At 45.2% G+C, this 19,982-nt stretch overlaps 1 protein-coding gene across 7 annotated transcripts in view; it reads right to left on the bottom strand.

The window, feature by feature from the left end:
- Positions 1-19,982, bottom strand: part of BEAN1 (brain expressed associated with NEDD4 1) — a 54,796-nt gene that overhangs the window by 9,915 nt on the left and 24,899 nt on the right. For 5 of the 7 annotated variants that reach the window (XM_035281564.3, XM_078357365.1, XM_078357366.1 and 2 more), the window contains one exon: positions 2,171-2,428. In XM_035281564.3, the coding sequence (XP_035137455.1) occupies positions 2,171-2,428 (258 nt within the window). The remainder of the gene's footprint in view (positions 1-2,170; positions 2,429-19,982) is intronic. The other 2 variants (XM_078357369.1, XM_078357368.1) reach the window with 1 other exon arrangement.

The raw sequence follows: 19,982 nt of genomic DNA, 5'->3' as shown, positions 1-19,982 counted from the left end.
CTCATCCTGGATGTCCCTCTGTGTCTTGCATAAGATCCAGCCTCCTGCTCTTCTGGTTCTCCTAACAGTTTTCCCAGGGGAGTGACATCCAGGTCTGAGTGACACCCACTGTAGCCATGTGCATGTCTGACGGACACTGCCTTGAACCCATGGGGTGGCTCCCAGGGGCATCTCCCTGACACCTCCAGCTCCCTTCTCGGGCAGTGCTGGGCAACTGGCAGCCTGTGGGCACCAGATCAGACTGCCTGGGCTCAAGTCTGGGATCCACAACTTGCTGGCTGGGTGATCCCACCTGTTAATCACTCCAGCCTCAACTTTCTGATCTGTCAGTTGGGATGATGATAGAAGGTAGGACTTTTATCATCCCACCAGGACTATGGTGAGGATTTTGCACCGTGAGATTATGCACAAACAGTGCCAGGCACCCAGCAAGCACTCCTTATGCATTGGCCACTACTACCAGGCTTCTGTTCACCAACTCCAGCTACCCCTTAATCCCCTCCTTAACCAGTTAACTCTGTGAAAAGGGACAGGAAATGCCCCAAACCTGCTGGCTAATCAGGGTGTGTCTGGGAAGGGGAAGAGGGTCCCCAAAGGCCAGGGCTGTTCAGATCCAATTTAATCTATTTCAAAAATGTTTCCTTTCTGTCAGGTGTGGTGGCTCACACCTGTAATCCCAGAACTTTGGGAGGCCGAGGCGGGCGGATCACCTGAGGTTGGGAGTTTGAGACCAGTCTGACCAACATGGTGAAACTCTGTCTCTATTAAAAATACAAAATTAGCCACGTGTGGTGGCATGTGCTTGTAATCCCAGCTACTTGGGAGGCTGAGGCAGGAGAATCACTTGAACCTGGGAGGTGGAGATTGTGGTGAGCTGGGATTGCGCCATTGCACTCCAGCCTGGGCAACAAGAGTGAAACTCCATCTCAAAAAAAAAAAAAAGTTTCCATTTTCCCCAAGCTCTTCCTGCCCTAGAGGGGGAAATGCCTCAGGTCTGGCCAGGGCTCTGGCTCCCAGAAGGCTGGCATCAGTTCACCCCCAGTGTGAAGGGTGGCTATTGCTGTTAAGCACCTCCAAGGTCCTGCTTTTATTTTTCCTATCTGGTGGTGGCCTTGGACCCAGGCAGAAGCCCCTGAAGGCCTGTGGATGGAGGTTTGGGTAGGAAGAGTCTGGCTTTTCCTGCCATTGAAAATTGTCCGAGAATGGAATCTATTGAATTTTTTCCTGATGCCTTAGACAGCTGGCCCCTGGAGTGACAGTCAGGTGGCTACGTTCTGCAAAAAGTTCAGGCATTCTGGCCACATGCACAGTTTTGGGACTGGTCACCCATGAATTAGCCACCAACTCTGATTAAAGGTGATCCCAACAACTGGGAGACCCTCAGATCAGTTCTATTTGTGCTCTGCCAGCTCTCACCAGGGATAGCTTTATTCACTCATCATTCATTCCGTCAGTTCACCCATTCACTTATTCATATACTAACCCCCCCATCAACCCATCCCACTGCCCACCTGTTTATCTTTCTGTTCCTCCACCCAGCCCTCCCTTGCATCCATCCACTCAGGCATAACACTCAGTCCACCCATCTATCCATCCCTCCATTTTCTCATTCATCCATTATTTCATCTACCCATTTATCCATCCATACTCTCCACCCATCCATCTCTCCATCCATCTACTGACCCTTCCACTCAACCTCCATTAATCTATCGCTTCACTCCTCACCCATCCATTTCCCTATGAGTCCTTCACCCTTCCCATCCATCCATTCCTCTCTCCATTCATCCACCCATCTACCCATCTCTCCACCCATCTCACCATCCATCCATCCATCCATCCATCCATCCATCCATCCATCCATCCATTCAGGCACCAGCTAGACCAGCCGTTGGTACAGCCTGGACCAACAGTGGCAGGGGAGGAGTGACACACTCTCCCTCTGACCTTCAGCCTCACTCTGAGTTTCTTTCTTAGCAGTCAACTGGGCCTCTCATGCCACAGAGAACATTATGGTAGGCACCCATGAGTGCTTACCATAGCCCAAGACTTCTAGGATGCCTTCCCGACCACCCTGTTCTACCCAGGGCAGAACTGCCAACTCCTTGAGGCTTCCTGAGTTGCAACTGCAATCAGATGAAGTCCCAGGGCCCCAGGGTGGGCAGCAGCTCACCGTAGCCGTGCTCGTACTCTCGGTGTCGACGCCGGCGGTGGTGATGGTGGTGGTGGTGGTGGTGGCGGTGGCGGTGCCGCTGAAGCCGGGCCTGCCTGTCCCTGCGGATGCTGCCCACGATGATGGTGATACAGGAGAGGATGATGACCACACCTATGACAGCGCTCGCCACCAGCACGGGGGACACGAGCAGATGGCTGTGCTCTGAGCTCTCTGAGAATGTGGGGTAGAAGTAGCTGGTGCGGTTGTATCGTGCTACTGTGGACAGAGAGAGAGGACACTGAGCTGGAGCCAGGGCCTGCCACACCCCTTCCTCCTCTGCCCCTGATGCCCTGGGAGCTGTTGATCCCTAAATAAATGGAGGACAGTCTGGGCTCAGGCCCCTGGATTCTATCCTGGCTGCTCCTGGGAGGAAGAAGGAGGAGAGCAGCAACTCACCCTGCTGCCTGTAGGAGCCTCTGGTAGTGAGGGCTGACTGCCCTTCTCTCCTCTGAAGCCTCTGCTTGCAAGCTGAACTATCTCACAGATAGGAAAAGTGAAACTCAGAGAAGGCAGTGGACTTGGCCAAGGTCACACAGCAAATTAGTGGTAGAGCTGAGGCTTGAATCCATGACTCTTAGAGAGGGACAAGGACTCCACCAAGACATGAAGTTGAAAGGTCAACACGATTTTACTAATGTCTTAGGAAGTGGTGGGGGGATGCACAGGGGAACAGGGTATGAGGAATGATTCTGCTGGCCTTGGGCAGGTGGGACTGTGGGCTGAAATTGACCCAGATATGTCAGGGGGTTGGATCAGATCAGAGAAGGTTTCCCAGAAGAGGCGAGGCTGAGGTAATCTTGGAGGGTGAGGATGAGTTAACTCAAGGAAGGTGGGGAGAAGCATTCCAGGCAGGACAAAGGCACAGAGGGGTGGAGGGGACCTCTAGGGAGGATGTGGTATGGCGGGAGCAAGGAGAGAGTGCAGGAACCTCCTCCAGGACTAACAGCTGGATCCTTGAGAGTCCTAATGAAATAAGCTCCTGGGCATGGGTGACTTAGTCTTCCCACTGGAAAAGATGATGGGGCCTTGAGAGCTGGGGTCCTGGGGAGGAGTCAGAGTCAGCTAGGGGCAGCCATGGGCACCCACTGCCTCACTTGGACAGTCAGCTAATCATTGGTAAGTGTCTTGGAGTGTCATTGAATTCCCTTCAACTCAGCCCTGTAACTCAGGATGCAGCTTTTTCCTTTCACAGATGCACGGACTGCGACTCAGCACCGGTAAGGGACTGGCCCATGGTCACTCAGTTACTCCATGGCAGAGCCAAGCTGGAATCCAGATCTGGCTTCGAAGTCCAGTGCTCACTCTCCAGCATCTTCTGCCCTCAGTGTGAGCCCTTCCTGAGGCTGCCAGCCGGATCTCTGGACAGCAGTAGGGAGCCAGCTTCAGACATCCAATGATCCACAGAGTCATAGGCAAGCACCGGGAAGTTCAGATCTTTTCTGGGCTCTATTCTGAGAGGGGTCTCCTAGCACATTCTCCCTGAGCCCATGTTCAAGCCCCAGCTTTGCATTTGTTACATACGATCATGTCTGGTTTCCAGGGCTTGTGTCTGACCATTCTCCATGTCCTTAAACTCAGCAATGGGGCTAGGCACACCAAAGGTGCCTAATGCACGTACTGAGTGAGGGACTCTAGTCTTGAGACCAGATGGGGAAATGACAGGGAGGTCTTGAGATGCCTCAGGTGGTAATCAAGCAGAGTACGGCAGGCCACATGCCTGAGTAGCTGTAGGAAGGCTTTTTTTCCCAGGTGAGGGCCTGGCCATCTACCAATCAGAGGCATGACACTCATCTGTGATTGCTTCGCCCTCCCATACCTTTCTAGCACTGACCCCAAAGCCTCAACCACACTCAACCTATGGCAGGGACAGGTGGTAAAGCACTGGACCTTAGCTGGGGCTAGAAACATACCCTTGGGGCAGGTCTGGCCCATGCTGGTGGCGCTTGCAGTCTACTGGCCCTCCTCAGGAGGGACTGGCATGGGGGCCTTTCTGTCTGGGCCAGTATGTCATCCCACCCTGAGAGCCAAGCATTTAGCTGAAGTTCACTGTAAGGTGCTCCTGTGGAGAGGCGTGCACTGGAAAGAGGGAGCATCCTAAGACTTTGGTTGAACATGCATGCCTCCTGACTCTCCGATGTGAGAATGTGGGATGTGGAGACAAAAGTGACTCCATCTTGGATGCTGATATGGTTTGGCTCTGTGTCCTCACCCAAATCTCACCTTTGTAATCCCCATAATCCCCACGTGTTAAGGGCAGGAACAGGTGGAGGCAATTGAATCATGGGGTGGTTTCTCCCATGCTGTTCTTGTGATAATGAGTGATTTATCTTGAGATCTGATGGGTTTTATAAGTGTCTGACATTTCCCCTGCTTGCACTCATTTTCTCTCCTGTCACCCTGTGAAGAGGTGCCTTCCACCATGATAGTAAGTTTCTTGAGGTCTCCCCAGCTATGTGGAACTGTGAGTCAATTAAACCCCTTTTCTTTATAAATTACTCAGCCTCAGGTATTTCTTCATAGCAATGTGACAGTGGACTAATACAGATGCTAATCCACCATGTTCACTACTGATTAGCCCCAGTCCTGTGAAAACCTCCTGATTCTCACTTTGTTTACTGTCCTTAGCATAAGAACATGTAAACCTTGATGTTATTGCACAAATTATAGGTTATGACACATATAGCGTTCTTGCCTGTTCTGGAGGGCTGCCATTAACTGTCTTGCACAGAGCATGTATACTCTTTCCCTGTGATATATAAGCCCTGGGTCTGGGGAGTAATAGTGTGAAGAACTGCCTGTTTTGCTGTTCAACACTACACTTCCATCCTTAAGTTCCCCAGATAAATCACTCTGTGCCGAAAAATTGGATTTGTCTGCCTCACTCTGGCTTCTTAGCTACTTCTGCATTTGGGGGTTGCTTTGCAAATATGGCCTTTTAATGAACAGAGGGATATAAAAATTCCTGGAATTCTTTGAGGGCCAAACACAGGCTACTGTTTTCAGGGCTCCTACTATGTGTAGGATAAGTGATAAGAGCTCATTTCATTCTTGGAGCTGTTTCATCCAATTCTCCCCATTTTATAGGTAAGGACACTGAGGCTCAAAGAATTTTAAGTGACTCATCTGTGGTCAGCCAGCCAGTACATAGCCAAGCCAGACCCTCTCTGGGCCTTGGTCTCCCCACTAAACCATAAGGAGCTGGATAAGAAGTTTTCTGCTATATAATAAAGATAGCACAAAAAGGGGGATGAGGGAATAGAGTTATATAGGAGTAACTAGAGTAACTTAATTCTCACTGGAATGAAGTTAGTATAAATATCAAGTAGATTCTGGTGAGTTAAGATGTATATGGCAAGCCCCAGAGCAACCATTAAGAACATAACTCAAATATAGTGAAAAAAAATCATTAAATAAATTAAAATATTACATTAGAAAATATTCACTTAAAGCAAAAAGGAGAAATAGAGGAACAAAAAAAGACATGAGACATATACAAGACAAAAAGCAAAATGGCAGATGTAAATCCAACTGTATGAATAACATTAAATGTGATCGCTTAAATAATCCCAAAAGGAAGAGATTGTCAGACTGGGTAAAAAACAAAATCGAACTATATACTGTCTCTGAGTCTCACTTGTGAACCAGATACAAATAGGTTGAAAATAAAAGGATGGAGAAAGATATGCCATGCAAATTGCAATAATAAGAATGCTGCTGTGGCCATAATAAAATCAGAAAAAATAGACTTTAAGGCAAAACGTGCTACTAGAGATAAGAGGGTCATTTTGTAGTGATAAAGAATTAATCCACCAGGAAGTTATAACAATTATAAACATATATGCATCTAACAATAGAGTCCCCAAGTTCATGAAGCAAAGTTTAACAAATTGAGAGAAAATACAGACAATAAAACAATAATAGGTCGGGACTCCAATATTGTTTTTAGTAGGGTATAGAGAAACTAGACAGAGATCAATAAGGAAATACATGATTAGAACAACATTATTCGCAAACTAGACCTAACAGACATCTATAGAACACTTCACAGCAGCAGAACATGCTTCTGAAGCGCATGTGGAACATTTTGAAGGATAGGCCATATGATAGGCCATACAACAAGCCTCAATAGATTTAAAAGTGATTGAAATTGTACAAAGTATGTTTCTGGTTAAAATAAAATTGGAAATTAATAACAAAAATAAATTTGTGAAATTCACAAATACATGGAAATTAAACAGCATACTAATAGTCAAGGAAAGAGAAAAGCAAAAGGAAATTAGGAAATGCTTTGGGAGAAGTTAAAATGACATTGCACCAAAACTTGCGGGATGCAGGCGGGGTGCAGTGAGTGGCTCACGCCTGTAATCCCAGCTCTTTGGGAGGCAGAGGTGGGCGGATCACTTAAGGTCAGGAGTTTGAGACCAACCTGACCAAGACAGTGAAATCCCATCTCTACTAAAATACAAAAACAAATTACCTGAGCGTGGTAGCGGGCAGCTGTAATCCCAGCTACTTGGGAGGCTGAGGCAGGAGAATTACTTGAACCTGGGAGGTGGAGGTTGCAGTGAGCCAAGATTGTGCCACTGCACTCTAGCCTGGGCAACATGAGTGAAACTGTATCTCAAAAACAAAAAAACAACTCCCCCCCAAAACAAACAAAAAAACAACTTGCAGGATACAGCTAATGCAGTGTTTAGAGGGAAATTTATATATGTAAATGTCTATATTAAAAAGGAAAAAAGATCTCAAATCAACAACCTAACCTTCTACCTTAACATACTGGGAAGAAAAGGGCAAACTAAATCTGAAGTGGGCAGAGGGAAGGAAATAATAAAGATTAGAGTGGAAATTAGTGAAATAAAGAGTAGAAAAACAATAGAGAAAGCCAATAAAACCAGAAGTTGGTTCTTTTTTTTTTTTGAGAGAGTCTTGTATTGTCTCCCAGCCCGGAGATCAGTGGCGCAATCTTGGCTCATTGCAACTTCTGCCTCCCAGGTTCAAGTGATTCTCTTGCCTCAGCCTCCGAGTAATTGGGACCACAGGTGAGCCATCACGCCCAGCCCAGAAGTTGGTTCTTTAAAAAGATTAACAAATTTGGCTGGGCGTGGTGGCTCACACCTGTAATCCCAGTACTTTGGGAGACTGAGGCGGGTGGATCACTTGAGGCCAGGAGTTCAAGACCAGCCTGGCCAATATGGTGAAACTCCATGTTTACTAAAAGTACAAAAAATTAGCCAGGTGTGGTGGCACACACCTGTGGTCCCAGCTACAGGTGCTACTACAGACTTTGCAGAAATAAGACCTTACCGAAATAAGAATTATCATAGTATCATCAGGGAATACTGTGAACAACTGTATGCCAACAAATTGGATTACCTGGATAAAATGTGCAAATTCTTAGAAATACACAAAACTAAGGAAAAAGACTTAAAAAGAAACTCTGAATTGGCCTACAGAAGCAAAGAGATTGAATGAGTAACATGAGAAACTTTTCAGCTTCTTTTTCCAGAAAGAAAATCCCCGAAGCAGTTACCTTCATTGGAGGATTCTACCAAAAATTTACAGAAGAACTAATAACTTTAATGCATACAGATTTCAGTTTGGGATGATGAGAAGGGTTCTGGAGATGGATAGCATTGATGGTTGCACAACAGTGTGAATGTACTTAATACCACCAAACTTATACTTAAAAATAGTTAAAATGAGAAAATGTCTTACATATTTTATCACAACAGAAAAAGCTAAAAAGGAAATAATACCAATTCCCATAAACTTTTCTAAAAAATATAAGAGGAGGGAATGCTTATCAACTCATTCTGTAAGGCCAGCATTTTCTTGATACCAAAACTAGACAAAGACATTACAAGAAAAGAAAATTAGGCAGGGCGAGGTGGCTCATGCCTGTAATCCCAGCACGTTGGGAGGCCGAGGCAAGCGGATTGTGAGGTCAGGAGATTGAGACCATCCTGGCCAACATGGTGAAATCTGTCTCTACTAAAATACAAAAATTAGCCAGGCATGGTGATGCGTTGCCTGTAGTCCCAGCTACTCGGGAGGCTGTGGCAGGGGAATCACTTGAACCCAGGAGGCGGAGGTTGCCTTGAGCTGAGATCATGCCACTGCACTCCAGCCTGATGACAGAGCAAGATTCAAAAAAAAAAGTATAGAACAGTATCTCCTAGGAATATAGATGCAAAAATCCCCAACAAAATACTAGTGAATTGGATCCAATAATACATAAAAAGGATTATATACAAGGACTAGATAAGATTTATCCCGGGAATGCAAGATTGGTTTAATATCCACAAATCAATTAATGTATTACACCACATCAATAGACTTTAGGACAAAAACCACGTGATCAAAACAGATAAGAAACATGACAAAGTTAAATTCTCCTTCTTGATAACAACACTCAACAAACTAAAAATAGAAGGGAACCTCCTCAACCTGATAAAGGGCATTTATGAAAAACCCACAGATAACATGGTGCTTAATGGTAAAAGACTAAAACCTTTTCCCTAAGATCAAGAAATAGACAAGAATGTTCACTTTTGCCACTTCCAGTCAACATTATATTGGAGATTCTAGTCAGGACAATTTAGTCAAGAAAATGAAATAAAAGGCATCCATATTGTAAAGGAAGAAGTAAAACTACATTTGCAGATGACATAATCTTGTATATAAAAAATCCTAAGAAATTCATTAAAAAATATTAGAACTAATAAATTCAGTAAGGTTGCAGGATACAAGACCGATATATAAAAATCAATAGTATACTTATATGGTAGCAATGACCAAATCTAAAATGAAATTACAAATGAAATAGGAGTAAATTTAACAAAAGAAGTACAAAACTTAGGCTGGGCACTGTAGCTCATACCTATAATCCTAACACTTTGGGAGGCTGTGGCCGGTGGATCACCTGAGGTCAGGAGTTCAAAACCAGCCTGGTCAACATGGTGAAATCTCGTCTCTAATACAAATACAAATAAAATTAGCTAGGCGTGGTGGCAGAGGTGTGTAATCCCAGTTACTCAGGAGGCTAGGCTGGAGAATCACTTGAACCCGGGAGGCAGAGGTTGCAGTGAGCCAGGATCGCACCCCTGCACTTCAGCCTGAGCGACAGAGTGAGACTCCGTCTCAAAAGAAAAAAAAAAAAGTACAAACTTATATTCTTAAAACTCTAAAACATTTTTTAAAAAAATTAAAGACCCAAATAAATAGAAAGACATCCCATGTTCATGTTTCAAAAGACTAAATATTGTTAAGATGACAATACTCCCCAAATTCATCTAAAAATTCAATACCTTCAAAAGTCCCAGCATTCATTGCAGAAACAAATGACCTTAAACTGATCTTAAAATTCACATAAAAATTCAAGGGACCAAACATAGCTAAAATAACCTCAAAAGGACAATGTTGGAGGGGACACATTTCCTGATTTCAAAACTTACTACAGAGCTACTATGATCAAGATAGTATAGTATTGGCATGGAGATAGCCATATGAATAAACGGACTAGAATTGAGAGTTCAGAAACAAAACCTCACGTTTGTGGTCAGTGGATTTTCAGCAAGGGTGCCAAGAGAAGTAACTGGAAGAAAGAATAGTCTTTTCAACAAATGATGTTAGGACAAATGAATGCTTACATTCGAAAGAATGAAGTTGCATTCCCTACATAAAATACAAAAATTAACTCAAAATAGATTAAAGACCTAAATGTATGACCTAAAACTATAAAACTCTTAGATGAAAACATAGGGGTAAGTTGTCATGATTTTGGATTTGGCAAATGATTATTAATGACACCAAAAGCACAAGAAGCAAAAGAAAAATAAACATCAAAATTATCTCATAAGGGACTTGTACCTAGAATATGTAAAGAGCTATTACAACTCAATAATAAAAAGACAAGCCAATTAAAAATTGGCAAAAGATGTGAATGGACATTTCTCTAAAGAAGATACAATTGGCCAATAAGCACATGAGAAGTTGCCCGATATCATTAGCCAACAGAGAAATGCAAATCAAAACCGCAATGAGATACCATTTCACACGCAGTAGGATGGCTATCATCAAAAAGACTGATAATGCCAAGTGTTGGTGAGGATGTGGAGAAACAGAAACCCTTATAAACTGCTTGTGGGAATGTAAAATGGTACAGCTGCTTTGTGAACACCAACTGGCAGTTCTCAGATGGTTGAACATAATTATCACATGATCCAGCGATTGCACTCCTAGGCACATACCCAAGAAAAATGAAAACATAAGTCCACACAAAAATTTGTACATGAATATTCATGAGTATTATTCATTATAGTCCCGCAAAGTACATGGTGCACAGCTGCCTCTTTCTTATCCTTTAGATCTTTCCTTAAAAGTCACCTCCTCAGAGAGGTTACTCCTGACTGACCTCCACCCCACTATGTATCACTCCATGTATTTTTTTTGGACAGCAGTCATCACAACCCCTGAACATCCTGCTTATTTATTTGTTTATGTGTCTATTACATTATGATGTCTTTGGATTCCCTGTCCATCTCATTAGATTGTTAGATCCTTGAAGGCAGATATCCCATCTGTCCTGACCCTTTTTTTGTTTTTTTGAGATGGAGTTTTGCTCTTGTTGCCCAGGCTGGAGTGCAATGGCACAATCTTGGTTCACTGCAGCCTCCACCTCCCGGGTTCAAGCAATTTTCCTGCCTCAGCTTCTTGAGTAGCTGGGATTACAGGCATCTGCTACCATGCCTGGCTGATTTTGTATTTTTAGTAGAGATGGGTTTTCCCCATGTTAGTCAGGCTGGTGTTGAACTCCCGACTTCAGCTGATTCGCCCACCTTGGCCTCTGAAAGTGCTGGGATTACGGGCATGAGCCATTGCACCCGGCCTTGTCCTGACTTTTTCATTGCATGAATCTGCAGCACCCAGCCAGGTGCTGGGCAAATAATGGGTGCTCATTAAATATTTGTTGGATGACTGAGTGAACTGCAGAGGACTTAGTTGGCTTTGTGTCTGTCTCTTCATTAGGCTAGAATTCAGTTTCTTCTCTATTTTTTGACTGATTGTGACAGCTTGAGTTTTGGATGAAATGCCAACCTCTCATTTTTATTCCCTTGGCTACTATAAACTAAAGTTTGTCATTTTTCTTCAAGACTCACAGAGAAAATGTGGCAAGATGAAGCTCTCCTCCATCTTTTTTTTGCAGGCAAATAGAATCGGTTTAAATTGCCTCGTTTGACTCCAACTGAGGAGAAATCTAGTCCTTGGCTGGTGAATCTATAGCATACCTGCCACCACTTTCTAAGTCTATGCCAATGGCAGATATTACTAATCCACCATGGTTCTCTTTCCAGTTCAGCTCAGAAGGCAGCCTCAGCATCCTTCTCAACACAGCACTCCATGCTGTGGCTACAACTGGCTAGAGCCAGCTATGAAATGGTGCTTATGGATGCCACTCATCTAGCATGATCCCGGTCCTCCCTGCTACCACTCCTGAGCCAATGGCCACTCTGATTTCTCTCAGTCATGTAGCCTCTCACCTTCAGAGCCCAGGGCAGGACTTGGGAGGGTCAGGGACACCACCCTGTCTTAGGAAGGGTGGTGTGTGGGGTTCACATGTGTAGGGGTCACACTGCTGTAGAAGAGGGGGCTGGCTCCAAAATTTCTGTCCCCAGTGGGGCTCTGGAATGTCTTCTGACCCCAGATGTTGCAGTGGTTTGGGACACATTGGTCACCCCATGATCCCCCATGACACCTGGCCATGGCAGGGCTGCAGGTGCTTAGATTGCAAATTTAGAGTTGGATGTATGTGTCTGTGTGTGTGTGTGTGCCTGCCCTTCACAGCACACAGAACCTGCCTCTGGGACCAGCCCCATGGGGTCACCTTGAAGATGCCTCTCCCTTCACTTGCCTCAGCAGCAGATGACAGCCTCGCCCTCGTCTGGCAGCACCAGGCTCATTAACAGCTGGGCAGGAGATGGCATCACCCATGCCTGCATGACAGAGCCAGTTGATTCAGGCATCCTCCTGCTTGGCCAGCTTGGAATTTAATCTCCTAGTCACAACTGGCAGAGGTAGGTGCTGCTTTAAATTATGAGGGAAATTCTTCCAATTTCCATACTCAGGGCCTATTTTATAAAAAAGATAAATATGACTGAAGAGAAATAACATGATGACAGCCCCGCTTCCCACCCCTGGCCTCCCTGTCCCTCTGTACCAGCTGCAGCAAAGATAGAAGATGAAACAAACTTTGCTTCCATCCTGGACTTTCTTCCTAAGCAGTTTTTACAAAGCTGCTCATGATCAAGTAGAAATCTCAAAAAATAGGCACTTCTCTGAGACACCACCCCCCACCCCTTCCAGTATGAGTAATTACCATCTCCTGAGCACCTATGGTGTGCCTCACACTATACGTGGTACTTGTCATGTACCATATTATCTCATTTAATCCTCATGATGGTCTATGATGGGATTCCTAGTTAATAGGTAAGGAAGCAGCCTCAGAGAAGTTAAGTAACTTTTCCAAGGTCACACAGCCCCATAGATGGAGACCTGGATCAGTGGGAGACTGAAGCCCTGTGCTCTTAGCCAAGATTCTATTCTGTGGCTACCAGGCACTGTGCACTGGGAATTCTGGTATTTTAAATCTTGTGAAGGAAATATGCTCCTTTCCCCAAAATGACATTTTGCTTCTTCTGAGCCACTTGACATATAGTCAGAGCCAGCCATGACCTGGGATTATTCAGGATGAAGGCATATCAACAGCTGAACATTGCTGATAAGATACCAGGATTCTAGAGTTGGGAGCCTGTGTCTCAGGAAGAGATGGGCCACAGCAGGCAGGCGCTTGGTGGGGAGCAAATCATTCAGGGCTGTGGGAGGACCCCCTGTTCTGTCTCCTAGAGATATGTCCTAGAGATGTTCTTGATTGCAGGTGGGCCCCTGTGGGTGATTTCACCAAAGAGGAACAATGATAACGATAAGATAGCTCTCACAGAGCAGGCGCTTACTCTACATCCATCAGGCTCTAAACTCTTTTCATGCATGCTTCTCTCATTTAATATTCACAGCAGCCCTGAGAGGTGGAGAGTGTCTATGCTCCATCTTACAGATAGGGAAGCGGAGCACAGAGTTGGTTAAAGTGGTGAGCCTGGACTGCTCTTTGCAATTCCTGAACTGGCACTCTCCAGTGCTCTGGTTCCATAGGGATGGACAATGCCAGCAGAATGGGACCTGTGTCTCTCTCTCGTCACCCCATTTGCCCAGGATACTGGGTAAGGCTGGCGCAGAGAGGAAGCTCAGGAGCCATCTGACTTGCACCAAGGGGAGTCCCTGACTGGTTGCTTGGTGTGCCTGAGTGCCTTCCCTGGGAGCTGCTTCCAGTCACCCATTGGCCCATCCTCCCATACATCACCCAGCCTAATTGTGGGACATTTACAAGACATTTATAAGCATTGCCAGAGTGTCAGAACAGAGTAGGTGCTTTCAGCCAGAAGAGCAAGTCAGGTATTAAAATTAAAGAGTGCAGGTTTGGAATGGCCTACCCATCAATGATAAATTGGTCTGGCAAATTCCATTACAGAAGAACCCTGGGACCCTGATGAGGACTTGATGCATTTGAGGAATCAAAAGAGAGGATGAGGCTGGAGAGAAGTCTGGTAGGGGCTAAGTTTGGAAGGGCTTGCAGGGGCCAGATCATGAGGGGTCTTTAAGGTCACATCAAGAGGCTGTCCTTTTGGCCAGGTGCGGTGGCTCACATCTGTAATCCTAGCACTTTGGGAGGCCAAGGTGGGTGGATCACCTGAGGTCAGGAGTTTGAGATCAGCCTGGCCAATACGGTGAAAACCCATCTTTACTAAAAATACAAAAAATTAGCCTGGCGTGGTGGCAGGTACCTGTGATTCCAGCTACTTGGGAGGCTAAGGCAGAAGAATCAATTGAACCCGGGAGGTGGAGTTTGCAGTGAGCTGCGATAGCACCGCTGCACTCCAGCCTAGGTGACAGAGTGAGACTCTGTCTCTAAAAAGAGAGAGAGAGAGAGAGAGAGAGAGACAGACAGACAGAGTGAGACTATGTCTCTAAAAGAGAGAGAGAGCGAGAGAGAGAGCTTTTTCCCAAGGGCAAAGAGGGACATGGTCAGTGTTTTAGAAAAGCCTCTGGTTGCAGATAGAGGACAGATGGGTTGGGGGTAGGAGACCAGGGAGAAAGGGAGAGAGCTGCTGCAAGCGTCCCCATGAGCCTGGAACTGGGACTAGAGGAGGCGGAGCCTACAGACCCTGTCCTGCATAGAGCTGAGCACACACATTCACTACCACAGAATGACACTGTGGGGAGTTCTTGGCCTCTCCAATTAAATTGTCCTTTGAGCAGGCTTCTGAGACAGCCCTGGTATTATTCCCATTCTGCAGATGGGACCCCAAGTCCCCTGACAAGGCAGCAGTGGTGCCTGGGTCCATAGGCCTCTGCTGTGCAAGGCAGAAGCTAGCTCTGGCTCCTCCAGACTTCTAGTCCAGGGCTGGGACTGAGAGTTGCATGGAATAAGAAGGCCCTAAATGACGCAAACCTGGATGTGGGGGTGAGTCTGGAGCTTGCTTCCTCTCTGTGGGGATGCTATTATCACTCTCATTAACAGATGAAGACGTTTTGTGTTGGTGAGCTAAAGTTATGTTTTCAAGATTGCCCACCTAGTTTTGTGGCAGATCTGGGATTTAAACTCAGGTTTATCAAACAGTAGCACAGAGCAGAAGAATAGAGCAGGATTTTGTGGGGCTGGGGGGTTCGGGGTGGGGGTCAGAGAACTGAGTTCTGTTCCTGGTTCTATCACTCACTCATTCACTCACTGTGTGACCTTGGACATGCCCCTTGCCCTCTCTGAACCTGCTGGCTATCTGAAGAGCCACTGATTATTCAACTGGTCTCCCTCTAGGGTGGGTGAACAGGTTGGAGAGGGGTGGGGAGGGGGCCAAGAACTATGAGGGGAGGCAATGAGATCTAGGCCTGTGGCTTAGGTGAGGGCTGGCTCCAGTGTGGGAACCTGGGGAACAATAAGAGCAGGGAAACTGAGGCAGACCATCACTCCCAAGTCCTTGCTGAGTATTGTATGCAGGCATCTCCACAGTCATTTTGTCTGGGTTCAGGAAAGTGCTCCTTGCAGCCTGAAGCTACCTGAGCTGCAGTGACAAAGGGAAGGAACAGAGACGTAGGATGTGCTGACTCAGCATCTTCAGACTGCCAATCCTGCCCACTCTCTCAGAGATGCTGGTTAGAGGGAGAAGGGGGCCAGGGACTGAGAACTAATGGATGGCTCCTGTCACAAAAATTCCAAAGACATTTGTCACAGGTCCACTTCCCTGGCAAGTCTGGCCTCGGCAGTGCACTCTTCCTCCATTGCTGAAATGGACAGGGTGAGGTGTGGAGTCATTGGAGGAAGTGTGGGGAACATGACCCAGGCACCATTTTTCCTCTGTTCACCATTGGCTGTTCCCATCCTCCAAGCAGGGTCTTCAAGAGGGGCTGGGGTTGCTGGGCACGATGGCTCATGCCTGAAATCCCAGCACTTTGGGAGGCTGAGGTGGGCAGATCACAAGGTCAGGAGTTTGAGACCATCTTAGCCAACATGGTAAAACCCCATCTCTACTAAAAATACAAAAATTAGCTGGGTGTGGTGGTGGGTGTAATCTCAGCTACTTGGGAGGCTGAGGCAGGAGAATAGCTTGAACCTGGGAGGTGGAGGTTGCAGTGAGCTGAGATCATGCCACTGCACTCCCACCTGGTGACAGAGTGAGACTCTGTCTCAAAAAAAAGGAAAAAAAAGAAAAGTAAAGGAAAAAAGAATGGCTGGAGCAGGGGATATGGCAGGGTAGGGCTCATTGGTTTGGTTACTTCTGAATCTCCTCTGGTGTTTTTTTTTTTGGCAACTTCTTAGCTCACTTGCTGATATCTGTCCTCTGGTCACCAGGAGACTGATAGAAGGATGTTGGAGGTCTGGGGACAGGCCAGGAACATCTCAGTGAGGAAGACAGAGAAGATATGGATATTGAAGGATGAACTAAGCATATCAGGATCAGTAAGGGAAGAGAGGAGCATGGGCAGGAACACAGAGGGGTGAGCCTGTGGGATGTCACCGTGATGACAGCTGAACGTTGGGATCATGGGGTGAGGAAAAGGATACTTGGTGTTCAGACTACTTCTTACAATGGGGATGCATCTCTACAAGAAGTCAATGAGTGTCTTGTCATGGTCCATGCCACCTGATTGGTGGCATTGGGAGCAGGGCATAGTGGATAAGAGAAATGGAAAGTGAAATCATACACAATTCATCAATTCTCCATCAATTCACCCAGCCAACAAATCATCCATCCTCTCAGGCATTTATCTATCTATGCACTGACTCAATATCCACTCAGTCATCCACTTACCATCCATCCATCTATCCATTCATCTATCTATCCATCTATCCATTCATCCATCAGTCCATCCATCATCCATCCATCCATCCATCCATCCAGTCACCAATATTCACCAAATGCTTTCTCCATGCCTGGATATGTGCTAGACACTGGGAACACAAATATGAATCAGACTAAAATGAACCTCTTAAACTGGGGAAAGCAAGAGGTCCCACACAACTGCTCTGGCATGGTGAGGGGAGTCCTGGTGCATCGCAGAGCTTCCACTCCTACCTCTGCTTCCCTCTGTTTAATGTGCCAGAGTGAACAGGAGAGCACTCCACTGCCAAGTAGAAGCATTTCAACCATTGTGTTAAAACATAACCGGAAAAATACAAGTGATCACCCACAAACTCTTAATGGTTCTATAAATATAAGATGAAAGCAATTTATTCCACTATTAAGATACATTCTGCCACTTAAGTTTATTTAAATAAACTCACTAAAATTAACTCACATATTCCTCTGCTTATCCAACTTCCTTAAGTTTACCACCTTGTCATCATTCACTAAGGTTTTTAACTCCAGTATAAAGAAGAATTTATTTATTGGCTAAAAAACTCACTGAAACAATTTCACAAATTACTTTTCCCTACTTCTTCTGAGGAAATGGCAAACTGGTTGACATTACAGAACCAAGACACAGTAGAATTAAACACTCCACTTGAACCCACACCAAGCTCTCATTTTCTTGCTAGAATAATGACTGGACTCAACCTGCCCACATTCTCTTCTCTTCCATCACCACCTAGAGTTGGCTTTGAGCTACTTTCCACAAAGAGCCCAGAGCCGCCTTTTTTTTTTCTTTTTTCTTTTTTTTAATAACACCAGTGGAGTTACTGTGCATTCCTGATAAGTAGGAGACAGTGGATTTGGGTTGAGAAGCAGATTCTGGGGGACTGGCTGGGCCCACCCATCAGCCAGGGGATTCACTCCCACACTCCAGCTTGCATTTTGCTACTCAAAATCACGGCTCAGAAAAATGACCTTTGACTATACTATGGACTTTCCAGGAAGCTAGTGAATAATTGACATATAAAATGTTAAATTTATGAATGCTGCAAATTTTCATCAGCTATCCCACCCAGGGGAGAGAGAATATTTACAGAGGACTGTGTGAAGGCCATGCCAGCCACACACTGCTCTGCACAGTAAAGGTTTAGCCCTTGGAACAAGTGTAACCAGCCTAGAGCTGTATTCTTAGACCACAGCGACTGAGCCTCCTTCCCAAGAACTAACTTCTTGGAGTTGTGCTTTGGCCTTATGCCTCAGAGCCTGTACTGAGGGGACCAACTTAAGATGTAGCTTCATCACAGCCAGGCACATACTTTGGGAGGCTGAGGTGGGCAGACTGCTTGAGCCCAGGAGTTCAAGACCAGCCTGGGCAACATGGTGAAATCCTGAGTCTACAAAAAACACAAAAATTAGTTGGGCAAGGTGGCACGGGCCTGTAGTCCCAGCTACTTGGGAGGCTGAGGTGGTGGGAGGATCACTAACAGCCTGGCTTAGTGACACTGACCAGGGAATTTAACACCTATGTACCTTAGCTTCCTCATCTCTACAACAGAGTAACGACCACTCAGAGTGTTTCTGTGAGGATTAGGGAGATGATTTAGCAGTCCATACATGTAACTATAAAGCTGGACAAAACTGTCAAAGTATCATTGCAGTTCTCTGGAAATTGACCAAAGGCAAACAATGAACTGAGAAGAACCTATTATGAGAAAGACTGAGTGTTAGGTGAGGAGAGTGTAAACCTGTAATGTTCTCACCTGTGACTGCTCCCATACCCCTCCCCACCAACTCTGCTCCCCAGTCTGTGAAAACCAACAGCTTCCCTGCTACTGTTGGAAAGAGCCCATCCAAATGGATCACACTTTCTTGTTTCTTTGTCTTGTAAAGTATGATCCATATTCAAGAAAAAATAAAAATAAAATAAAAAACCAAAACCAAAACCAAAGCAAAATATCTGTCAATAGAAGCTGTGGATGAGTGTCCTCAGATGTTGGATTTAGCCAAGACTTTAAAGCAGCTATTACAAATATGTTACAATAACTGAGGAAAGTCATTTTACGTAATTAAAGGAGAGTAGGATGACAATGTCTCAATGAATAGAGAATCTTAGGAGACAGAAATTATAATAAAGAACCAAATGGAAATTCTCATTTGAAAAATGTAATAACTTAAATAAAAGAATCACTGGAGGGATTCATTGGCAGATTTGAGATGGCAGAAGAAGGAACAACAATCAGGGCAACAACAATATGATTAATAGTCAATGTCTAATCAGAAACAGGGAAGGGGAGAAGGCAGTGGAATGACATATTCAAAGTGCTAGGAAAGGCTGGGCATGGTGGCTCATGCCTGTGATCCCAGCACTTTGGGAGGCTGAGGTGGGTGGATCACTTGAGGCCAGGAGTTCAAGACCAGCCTGTTCAATATGGTGAAACTCTGTCTTTACTAAAAAATAAAAAATATTAGCTTGGTGTGGTGGTGCACACCTGTAATCCCAGCTATTCAGGAGGCTGAGGCACAAGAATTGCTTGAACTCAGGAGGTGGAGGTTGTAGTGAGCTGAGATCACGCTGCTCTACTCCAGCCTGGGTGACAGATCGAGATTCTATCTCAAAAACAAACAAAACAAACCCAAAGTGCCGACAACAACAACAACAACAACAACAACAAAAACTAAACAAAGAAGAGTTCCTTTTTATTTTTCGAGATGGGGTCTCACTGTGTTGCCCAGGCTGGAGAGCAGTGGTATAATCTTGACTCACTGCAGCCTCTGCCTCCTGGGCTCAAACAAGACTCCTGCCTCAGCCTCCTGGGACCACAGGTGCACACCACCATGCCTAGCTATTTTTTTGTATTTTGGTAGAGATGGGGTTTTGCCATGTTGCTCAGGCTGGTCTTGAACTCCTGAGCTCAAGTGATTTGCCCACCTCAGCCTCCCAAAGTGCTGGGATTACAGGTGTTAAACACCATGCTCAACTCAAAGAAGAGTTCTATATTAGCAAAACTGTCCTTCAAAACTGAAGGTAAAACAAAGATATTTCCAGAGAAAAATGAGAGATTTTATTGCTAGCAGGCATGCTTTATGATAATTACTAAAGGCAGCTTTTCAGGCTGAAAGTAAATTATTGATGCCAGATTAGATGCTAACTTAAATCTGCAGGAAGGAATGAAAAGTTCTGGGTACGGTAAATATGTAAGTAAATATAAAAGGTTCTCTCTACATACTCTTTCTCATTTATTCTTATAACTTCTTTAAAAGACATAAGATTATATAAACAATAATTATAATACCATTTTGTTTGGTTT

The sequence above is a fragment of the Callithrix jacchus genome, chromosome 20 (genome assembly GCF_049354715.1).
Source record: "Callithrix jacchus isolate 240 chromosome 20, calJac240_pri, whole genome shotgun sequence".
Taxonomy (NCBI): Eukaryota; Metazoa; Chordata; class Mammalia; order Primates; family Cebidae; genus Callithrix; species Callithrix jacchus.
Note: the sequence above shows the minus strand (reverse complement) of the source record. Positions and strands in the feature narration are given on the sequence as shown.